This window comes from Pseudorca crassidens, chromosome 12 (assembly GCF_039906515.1).
Source record: "Pseudorca crassidens isolate mPseCra1 chromosome 12, mPseCra1.hap1, whole genome shotgun sequence".
Classification (NCBI taxonomy): domain Eukaryota; kingdom Metazoa; phylum Chordata; class Mammalia; order Artiodactyla; family Delphinidae; genus Pseudorca; species Pseudorca crassidens.
This window is the reverse complement of record NC_090307.1, coordinates 68,989,914-69,000,850: the sequence shown is the minus strand read 5'-3', so window position 1 is coordinate 69,000,850 and position 10,937 is coordinate 68,989,914. Positions and strand designations below refer to the sequence as shown.

The 10,937-nt window shown below is 55.5% G+C and overlaps 1 protein-coding gene across 1 annotated transcript; it reads right to left on the bottom strand.

Annotated features, from left to right (window-relative positions):
• Positions 1 to 4,722: 4,722 nt before the first annotated feature.
• LOC137204156 (putative SEC14-like protein 6) lies at positions 4,723 to 10,401 on the bottom strand. The gene is given in 11 exon segments (XM_067701435.1): positions 4,723 to 5,010; positions 6,158 to 6,327; positions 6,419 to 6,463; positions 6,465 to 6,547; positions 6,624 to 6,726; positions 7,071 to 7,158; positions 7,264 to 7,324; positions 8,504 to 8,599; positions 9,109 to 9,297; positions 9,386 to 9,445; positions 10,363 to 10,401. Coding segments are annotated over 11 exon segments (1,047 nt in total). The 5' UTR covers positions 10,375 to 10,401; the 3' UTR covers positions 4,723 to 4,870.
• Between the last annotated feature and the right edge of the window lie 536 nt (positions 10,402 to 10,937).

Here is a 10,937-nt window from a genome sequence, read left to right as displayed (position 1 = left end):
CACAAGCTCTAGGCACACGGGCTTCGGTAGTTGTGGCGTGGGCTCTAAGAGTGCAGGCTCAGTAGTTGTGGCGCACGGGCTTAGTTGCTCTGCAGCATGTGGGCTCTTCCCAGACCAGGGCTTGAACCCATGTCCCCTGCATTCGCAGGTGGATTCTTAACCACTGCACCACCAGGGAAGCCCTTTTTTTTTTTTTGGCCACACAGCACAGCACACAGGATCTCAGTTCCCTGACCAGGGATGGAACCTGTGCCCCCTGCAGTGGAAACGTGTAGTCTTAACCACTGGACTGTCAGGGAAGTCCCCTTTACTCATTTTTAAATGAGTTTTTGTTGCTGTTGTTGTTGTTATTATTGACTTGTAGGAGTCCTTTATATATTCTGGATTTTAATCTCATCAGATATACGATTTACAAATATTTTCTCTCATTTTGTGGGTTGCCTTTTCACTCTGTTGATAGGTCCTTTAAATCACAAAAGTCTTAAATTTTGATGAAGTCCAATTCATCTATTGCTTATTTTGTTATTGTTTCTTGTGTTTGGTGTCATTTTCAAGAAATCATTGCCAAATCCATTGTTATGAAGCTTTCCCCTTATGTTTTCTGCCAAGATGCCCTTGTTGCTTACCATAGGAATGGGTTGCTATGGTGATAGGAGCATGGGGGAGGATTATTAAGGAGGCTGCAAAGTGGAGAAGCTTGTACACTGTCCAGGGCTGGAGCTAGCACACCCTTTCTCACAATACCAGGGTGTACCCTAAGGGCATGCAGTGTTCCAAGTTCTTCATGCCAAACTGGTCTCTGATTTCATCGCCATTCTTGGGCAACATGGAGTGCCCAAGACTACTGTGGGGGAGGCTGAGTCTGGGGGTGATTGCAAACAAACTGCCAAGCAGCTGTAATTCCTCTCCCAACATTGAGAAAATAATTCTCTAATAGTTAAAAAATGTATGATGCTGAAACACCGGCTTGGGTAACTGGGTTTGAATCTTGGCTTCCTCTCAAATGTGCTATGTGAGCTTGAGTCTCAGATTTCTCATCTGTAAATTGGGGCTAATAACATTCCCTTCTTATAAGGTTAATGGGATGGTTAGAAGAGGCCAATAAGGTACATCATCCACCACCTGGCACATGGTAAGCAATCAATAGTGTTGGCTTTTATGGTTATTATTGGGCTGCTCACCCAGCCTGCCTTCAACTCCAGGACAAGAGCACGACTAGGCGAGCCCATCCTTTCTGGTTACTGGACCTGTAAAATGGGGCTATAATTCCCATCTCCTTCAAGGTTGCATGTAAAGGGGCTGTGCAAACTGTGGAATGCTGTGCCGTGGAACTCTGGTGAAGCCGTGACTGTCCCACAGTGGTGTCCTCTCCAACCTGGACTCTTGGAAGGTGAGCTGGACTGGGGTGGAAATTTGGGGGGCAGGAGAGCCTTTCCAACTGCATTGAAAAAACCCCTATAGGTCCCTCACCTGCATCCCCCCCTCTCCCGCCACCAGAAGATTGTGGGGCTTTCCATCCCAGAAGATGTGCTGGGACCGGGAGGCCCCGCCTCCGTTCCTCTGGACAGGTGAGGCCTGGGTATTTCCAACCACCTCATTCTGAGTAAGTTTTGATCTGTGGCCTCCTGCCAAGATTCTGCCATTCTTTCCTGACAAACAACACGGCTGTTTTGTAATGTGCCTTATAAAATGGTTTTATTAATAATTATCAAATGTGTACACACAGTTGTTCACAAAGAAATCATAAACATCAGAGAGCGCCGCCCAAGAGCCCTTCCGGCACCCCTCCGGCCTCAAATACCCCACAGCCACCCTCACCCCATTCCTCAGTCTGGAAGACTCGTCCACACCTGGTCACCCTCCCACATCTCTCAGTTCTCCCTTCAAGGGTCCCTTCCTTGGACAAAGTACATCTGATTCCCCATCAGGCTTCTTTGCTGAGAGCTCCCCTAGAATTTGGCTTCTGCCCCTCCAAGCACACGTGGTGATGACACGCCCACTTGATAATCATTGGAGTCACTTCTGCCTCCCTCAATATAGGTGAGCTTCCTATTAGCGTCAGCCCAGTCTCCCCGAGGTCCCCAGGGCCTGCAGTACCTAGCGCTGGGCAGACACTCAATAACCGTTGATGAATGAATGGATAAACAAAGAAACAAGCTTCGGGTAAACAGCCCCTTTCTGGCTACTTCCTTTTTTTTTAATTTATTATTTTTTAAATTAAAAAAATTCTTTTTTGGCCTTGCTGCGCAGCATGCAGGGTCATGTAGGGTCGTAGTTCCCCGACCAGGGATTGAACCCGGGCCCTTGGCAGTGAAAGCATGGTGTCCTAATCACTGGACGGCCAGGGAATTCCCCCCCACACACCTTTTTTTTTCTTAAAGTGTTAAGACACAGGGATGGAGGTTGCTGAAGACATGCTCCCTTTCTATCTCCCAAAGTGCCCCTCCCCCCTTGCCAGGTAGGAGATTCTGCTCTCACCTCTGCAGGTGACTGCTGCCCTGCCGGCTTAACAGAAGTGTGCTCTGCCAGCTCTGGGATTCAGTGTCGCTGGTGCCCACACCTGACCCCCTTATCACAGCCATATTTGTATAAATTCTCTGTGGTCAGAGCCTTGGGAAACCCCTGTGCAGAGGAGTCTTTGCTGCCTGCAAGAAAACCACATGAGGCAGTGCTGATGGTGGGAAGTTGGCTATGAGTGGTTAGAAAGGCAAGGGTCATTGTTCACATCTATGAACCCCTTGTCTTTACGTGGGGGGCATGAAGGTGGAAGTAAGGCACTGTGAGCCCCCATCATGACAACAGCTGGGAGCAGTGAAACCTGGCACAGGGTCCTCCCAGCCCCAGTTGGCCGTGCCCTCCATAGCCTGCCATGGGCAGTGGGAAGATGGCCCTGGGAAGCCAGGACCTCTGGGGGCTCTGGATATCCCTGCATCTGGGAGGCTGCACAGAGGGTGGCTGTGCAGTGCAACTGGGGTGACGGGAAAGCCTGCCACATCTGGGATGCAGGAGAGGACCTTGGACACAGAAATGTCATGTGATTTTTGCCTGACAGCCTCAGGCCATCTCTTTGGTGCTGGAATGCAGTTTTTTTCTTGCCAAACTATTCAAACACTGTTGGGCCAGGAGTGCCTCGTGGCGCTGGCTTATGGCATTTGGTTTTATTTAGTTTGCTTTTTATAGCAGCAGAACCTCTGCTCAGACTCTGTGCTCCATCACTCGTGGTGGATGGAGGGCTGGGGACCCAAGGACCTTACCTGGCTCACCGGAAGATCCCACCTTCCCAAGCCTCATCATGCTCTTGTCTAAAACAGGCTTTGGGAGATCGAGAAACCTTTTATTAACTGGAGAAGATGAGAGCACAGAATCTGAGAGTGGGAAAGGGACCAGAGCTGGGCTTCTTGCTGGTAAAGCACTTGGATAGTGGGGCTCGCGGAGGCTTCCGGTCCCTGGGAAGGGCCTGGGCAGCCAGGATGCTAATGCTTTGCAGCAAGGACCCCTTTTACACGTACGTCTGACCACTCACTCCCAGGGACGTCACCTGGGTGGCCAGCACTCCACCCCGTGGGACAGTAGTACAGGCGCAGGGATCCAGAGCCGAGGGCCGAGCCACCCTGGGGTTGGGTCTTCAGAGGTACTGGGGGCCAGTGGCCTGGCCCAGCCAGAGGGCAGGGAGCAGGATGAAGGGGGCAGGGCAGCAAAGCCTGGGCTCCCAGGCCCAGGCTGAGGGCTTCATTGCCACCTAGAGTCAACCGCAGAGGCACAGCCATCTCAGCGGCTTCCTCGGCTCACTTCCAGGCATGGGCTGCCCTGCTGCGTGCAGTGCGGCCAGCAGCGGTCCTGACTGTGGGCTGTGGTGTCCAGGAGGGCCAGCCATTGAGAAATGAAGCCTTCACTGGCCAGCTACTGAGTTGCATTTGGGGTGGGGGAGGAGGGGGGTTGGCAACCAGCCTTCAGCTGTCCCCTTGGTGAGACACAAAGATGGAGGAAAAACCTGATGGTTCTCCAAGAAGCAAGTCAGAGTCTAGGATGAGCACCCTGGGAGGGCAGCTCCACCCTGCACCCCAGTATGTTCATTCCACCTCCCTCCAGCTTTGCTTCGGTCCCAGCCCCCATCAGAGCCGGAAAGAACCCAAGTTGAAGGTGGGCTGGATCACAGCAGGCTGGGGGTGGGGAGACACTGGGAATTCCCCGGAGACTCAGTCACACCCACTCAGCTCTGCGTAAGGCTGAGCGCGGCTCTTCCTCCTGATGGTTGTTCCTGCCGGCTCTCGCTCTCCGTTTCTGATTTTCCCTCCAAATGCAGTAGAACAGCCCTGGAGGGCTGATGCTCTGTCAGAACTGAGACTCTCAGCCCTGCCCGTCCTTCCTCCCAGCTGTTTACAGCTGGCCCTGCCCATCCCTGCTGACCCCCTGCATGTGGAGAATGGGGCTTCCCTGCTCTTCAGGCCTGAGGCTGTGCTCCCTGCAGGCCCTGGCGCTCATGCGCATGTCCTCCAACCACGATGCCAGGTGTGGGTGAGCCCTGGGATGGGGGGGACCTTGTCAGGAGGGACACAAGGGCAGCTTCTGCAGGTAGGACCCTTCCTCAGTGGACACAAGCTTATCCTCAGGGTTCTCATCCTCATTTTCTGCGAACAGGGGATGGGGTGTCCGTCTGAATCCTCAGCGTGGCCTATGCACCAGGGTTCCCCTTCCTGCTCGGCCACAGAGCCAGGTTGGCCCACAAGGAGCTGAGACAGTGATGGCTGAGGTGGGTGGCTCTCTGCAGTCACCTCCAGCACCGCCCTTCCTGGGGGCGGCGGGCAGGGTCAGGGGACAGGGAGGGGTGCTAAGGGGTTGGAGAGCACAGGCACAGGGGCGCCCAGGGTCTTCATTGCAGTGGGGACTGTCTTGTTGCCTCGAGACTCTGAATCTTCTCCTCGGAGGCCTTGTCGGGGAGCAGCACCTCCACAGTGTAGCTGACCTTCCTGGCATGCATCAGGCTGTAGGTGTTGTCAAAGCGCAGGACGTCTGCAAGGACGGAGAAGTAAGCAAGCAAAGCGAGCCTGGCACATCTGCACGCCCAGTGCCCTTGGGAGTGGGCCGCCCAGAACTGTGGGTGGGGCTGGAGGGTCTGCCCTAGCCCATCACTTCCGACTATCTCCTTGGCCGATGCTTGTGCCAACCAAAGGAATAATGGTAACCACCAGCAGCGTGCATCAGCCCCGTCTACGGGCACTGCATCGGTGCTCACAGCTCCCTGAATCCTCAAAGCAATCCCACAGAAGGCACTATCACCCCCATTTTATGGATAAGGAAATGGGCTTAGAGGTTGGTTAGACTTATGATTCCAGAGCAAGGGAGGGGAGGGACTGGGATTCCCTTATCCTGATGTTCCAACCCAGAGGGGAGCCCTGCTTTCCCCAGAAGAGAGGGCTGAGTTCCATCAGCCACATTCTCATCATGCCTTTTTTAGAGGCATTTTGTTTGACACCAAGGTCCAACATGAATGCTGGGACGTGGTGACTCATCCAGATTTCTCTGTCTCCACCCTTCTAATTCTCCCTTTGCCACGAAGATGAACTAGATGTGGATGAACTAAAGCATTAGCAGAACTCATTCTCTTCTCCAGGGGAGATCAGCTTTGGGTTTCCCTTCTCCTAGCTCTGTTCCCCACAGAGGTGGGAGGTCAGCAGTGGTCCTGGGCAACGTCGCTTCTGCTAAAGTGGACCAAACTGCATCTGGCCTGGGAGGCCTGGGAATGGGGGAACAAAAACCTGGAAGAGTCATCTCCTCAGGATTCCCAAAGTGGGGTGGTCCACACATGTGGACAGGCTGGGAGCCCTGATGCTGAGCCCATGGCTGTTTTCCAGCTGTCTCTTACTTAGCCTGTTGAGTGCAGTGAGGGGGCTTTCCAGGAGCTGAGTCCGCGGCTGTGAACCGTGCTCTCCACCATGTGTCTCTGCCTTTGTATCCACACCTGGGGGCCACTCATAAGATCCAACACCTGAAACCAATGTCCCTGGTGCCTGTGGGATCTAGGAGCTAGCGCAGACTCCCACACCCTCCCTGAGATCTGGAAATAGGAGCAAACAGAGAGGTCAGACTGGCAAGAGACGTCAGATCATTTCTCCGCCATGAGGAGGAAAATGACTCCAGCGAACCCTATAGATCTTACTGACGCCGGCCTGGAGGCAGGTGAGGCTCCCGTCCTCGGGCACCAGGTGGGTGTTGTAGCGCTGGCTGGGCAGAACCTCCATCATCTCCCCGGCCCGCTGCCACTCCCCCATCTTGGTCTTCAGGAAAACCCCGAAGCCGATGTCCACCTCGTCCGATGCGAACTGCCACCTATAGGGGACAGGGCCCCACTGACAACCACCTGCCTGGGCTCCGGGCCCCTCCCAACCATGCCCAGGTGTGGAGTGGCCGCCATCCCTACCTGAGCACACAGCCTGGGAACAGGATCTCGTTCTCCACCTGCAGGGCCCACGGTCACCTGGTGCTTGTACCGCACCCTCACCTGGTTGCGCAGGTAGTAGCTCCTGGGCACCTCGCCCCCGTAGTTGATCTGTGGGCGAGGGTGGGTGAGAGGGCACTAGACCATGGCTGTCTCCCCTCCCTCCCCATCCTCTGGGCACCTGTACCTTGGTCAGGCACTTGGGGTTGCCATCGGTGTCAGTCATGGTCCCCCCAAACTCCACAGGCAGCTGGTCGGGGCTGGTGAACTTAGGCAGCTCTTGCTTCCAGCTGTCTGTGGGGGCGAAAGTGGGGTTCCATGTGGGATCGGGGAGGCTCGACTGAGGGCAGTTGGGCCAAGCCCAGGGCTGTCCTGTGCCGTATGGCTCCCTCCCCCTATTTCCCACATCCTCCTGGTGCCCCCGGGGACGGACCCCTCCTGGCCCCTCTGCCCTTTGGCAGGTGGACTCATTGGCCTCAACGTTGATGCCATAATGGAGTGGGTCCTCCAGAGCAGTGGGTCTGGAGGAGTGGGTCCCCGAGCCTGGTGCCCTCAGATGCAGGAGCTGTCAGGTCTGCAGAGGGGCAGCCCCCAGCTCAGGCTCTGGGCTGCAGAGGAGGCCAGAGCTGCTCACTCATCTCCAGGAATCACCACCTTCCTGTGCATCTCCTCAGTTATGTACGGCTTGATCAGGTTGAAGGCCACTGGGAACAGCTTGGAAGCTGAGAAAGGCACTGTTTCAGGGTCTCCTGGGGTCTCAGTTCCCTGCCTTGTTGCCTCCACATCCCCTGCCCCCCACTCAGCATATCCCGGGCTGGTTCACTCACCTCTCACAACAATTATATTCCTCAAAATCTCAGGGTAATTTGCCTCGAGTGCTGTGAGAAACTGTGAGGCCAAACTCAGGTCAGTGCACAAGCTACAGGTGCCTAAATGCTGCCCCCTTAAGGCTCCCAAGGCCCCCCAGACACCCAGAACCCACCCAGACAAGAGAAGCCGCTGCTTTCCAGTTTGTTGGGTCCCAGTCACAGACCCTCCTGAAGCCACTAGTGCAAAATTCTTGACAGATTTCAAGGGGGTGACCCCACCTACTGCAGAGTAAGAAAATCCCCCTCAGGACTCTGGAAGGTTCCCCTCCATGTGGTTTAGACAATAGTTCAGCTTCAGAAACAAAAACTTTTAGCATAAGAAAGATTCAAAGTTGTAAGACATACCTTTTTTTTCTTAATTGGGATAGAATTTACATACCATAAAGTTTACCCTTTCAAAGTGTACGATTCAGTAGTTTTCAGTATATTCACAGAGGTGTGCAGCCATCACCGCTGTCTAGTTTCAGAACATTCTCATCACCCCAAAAGGAAGCCCGTACCTGTTAGCAGTCACCACCCCCACCCTTTCCCTCTCCCTGCAGCCCTGGTTAACCACCAGTCTGCTTTCTGTCTCTATGGATTTATCTATTCCGGGTATTTCCTATCAATGGAATCACACCATATGTGGCCTTTTGTGTCTGGCTTCCTCAATTTAGTATGTTTTGATGATTGTTAAACTTTTTTAAAGTTTAGGTTCTCTGCTATTCTGGGTTGAGCAGAAAGAAAAGAAAAGGCAGGCTGGCTGCCCCGGGGGGCCCAGGTCTTGTCAGGGCCTCCCTTCCCTCCTTAGGGCTCTCAGAGCAGACTTGCTTCCAGCCGCCTCCCAGACAAAGCAGCAAATGGGATGGGGGGAGGGGCTCAAGCCAAGGGCAGCGGGTGGGGCCGGTAGGGAGGAGCGGGGAGGGAGTATGAGAGGGAAGGGCATCGACAGGGACCCTGGCAGGCCTGGTGACCATGTCCAGCAGGTCACCTGTTGTTGTGACCTGCTGGACTTGAAATGGTGACATTGGGGTGATGAGTATGATTTAGCACAGCCCCAAGAGATTGTGGGTTTGAAAATATCCCTGCAAACAGCAAGTAAGGAGCTGCAAACCTGTGGGCGGAGCGAGGACCCCCCCATACACACTCCACATCAGCAAGCGAGGGACAGAGGCCCAGGAGGGCGGACACCCTGCCCCCCTTGGTGGGGTTCCCTCACCTCCTGGGCAAACTCCACTCCTGGCTTCCACAGATGCCTCTGGCTCAGCCCCTCGAAATCGAAAACAGCTATGATTTTCTCCACTTTCTTCCCCAGGTGCAAGGGAATGATGGGAAGTGAGACCCCCATGAGGGTCAGTGCCCCCGACACCCCACCAGAGGTGGGGCCGGGCTTGAGCCCAGGGCACTGGCCTGGCTTATCCCGGCTCCGCCTGGCGTGGAGGTTTCACGCCAGGAAGCCAGGTGCAGGGGGATGGGGCCGTCCCAAGGGGCGCCCTTCCCACATCTGTCCATGGGAAGGCAGGTCGCCATGCCTCAGTTTCCTCCTCTGTCCAGTGCGGCTGAAATACCTGTCTTTCTCCATCAAATGAGGCCACAGAGAGCAGCGTGGCCTGGTGCGTGGAGCTGGGCTTTGGGGCAGTGAGCCCCAGTGTGGACCACTTAGCGGGTTACTGGCCTCTGAACCCTGTGTACGCTCAGAGGTGCTGGGAGGAGCCGAGGAGACCAGGGAGGTAGGTTCTGGGTGCCCAGTGCTGGGGGCTGCCTTGGAGGCTGCCAGGCTGTGGCTGCCCCGGGGGCTGGGAGGGCCCCGTGGGACCCTTGCCTCCTTGCTCCGCTGCTCGCACACTCCCTCAGGGACAGCCCACAGCTCTGGGACTTGGCCCTGAGCAGCTCTTGTCTGGAGATGGAGAGGAGGAGGCCCTTGAGGTCCAGGCCTCTGATGATGTGGTACAACATGGGGCTGCCCTCGTTGTTGTGGCCACAGGTGCCGTTGGCGTTGTATAGCCTGACAACCTGGATGCACGAGAGAGAGGGCTGGGGAGGGGGTGTGGGTTTGAGGGAGACCTGGGTTCCGAGGCGGCTGGGGGGCCGGGGATCTCACCTCTGGAGGCTGCCATGCAAGGATGTTGTGCAGATCCTGTTGCTTCCGGAACTTCACCTGCTACAGAGACACGGGAGGAGCCGAAGACCCCCCCGAGCCAAAGGCCTCTGCAGGGACCCAGGGACACTTGGCCAGGCCCCTCTGCCTGCAACCACTGAGGGCCTGCCAGGGCATCTGGGGCTCCACGGGCACAGAACTGGGGATGTGGACAGGAGTGGGACAGAGGAGACGTGGGTCTGACATGGATGAGGAGGGAAAAAAATCTCAGAAAGGAATGGGTGAAGCCAACAGGTGCAGCTGCCTCTCCCTGCATCCTTCCACCTGCTTGCCACCCTCCATTCCTCACATGGTCTCCCAGGGAGTTCTGGGAGTCAGACTTCACCCCCTAGCTTCCAGTCCTCCTTAGTCAAAAACCTAGACTCCGATGGTGGCCTGCAGCCCCACCCCACTGCCACCACCATGGGCCTGCACCACCCATGCAGCTGCATCTCTCCCCTTTCTCTCTACAACACAACCTCCTGTGCTCCTGGATTGCTCCAGCTTGCCTCCACCTCAGGGCTTTTGCACGGCTGTGCCCTCAGCCTCCGATCATCACCTGCCTGCCTCCTTTCAGGCATTCGTGACACAGCCAAAATGTCACCCTTCAGCAAGGAAGACCTCCCTGACCTCCCTCACTTCCTTCCATCCCACTGTCTTTGTTAAACTTTCCACTCTCAGGAAGCGTCTTGTTTACTTATTTATCTGGTTTCTTTTCTCTCTCTTTCTACCACTGCACTCTCCCCAGTGCCAGCACCAGCTAGACTCACCTTTGGGGCTCAATAAACAGTCATTGCATGAAAGAAAGAAAGAAAAAGAAAGGAAGGAAGGGAGGGAGGGAGAGAGGGAGGGAGCGAGGAAGGAGGGAAGACAGGAAGAAAGGAAGATCTCAGAAGACTTGGGGTAGGAAACAGGGCCGGTCAGGGAGGCGTTGCCCTCACCTTCCGCAGCATGTCATCGGATTTCTCCAGGTCAAAGCTCCGAGCTGCAACAAGGGGACAGGCTGTTGTTGTAGAATCCTGGGGGCCTGTTCCAGGTGTCTGAAGAAAGAGGCCCCACTCCACCCTCCCACCCGCTTTGCTCAGAGTGTTCCTTTCCTGACATGGGGAACCACAGTGTGGCTTGGGTAAGAGCTGAGGTACCCAGAGCCCCAGGAAGACTTGGGTATAGGCCCCCTGAGTTCCTGGGCTGATGGCAGTGGGTGTGCCCCTGGGCGGGCCTTGGTGATGGTGGTAAGCAGAGAAAGAAGCCACCACCCAGGAGGGAGATAGGAAGAGAAGGTGTCCAGAGAAACAGCACATTGAGTCCCTGTCACACCCACGGCCACTACCAAGGCCTTGGGGACCCCAGCTGTGCCCGCGGCCCTTTTTCTGATGCTCCAAAAAAGTTGTTAAGAGATCAGACCCTGGGACTTCCCTGGTGGTGCAGTCGTTAAGAATCTGCCTACCAATGCAGGGGACACGGGTTCGAGCCCTGGTCAGGGAAGATCCCACATGCCGTGGAACAACTAAGCCCG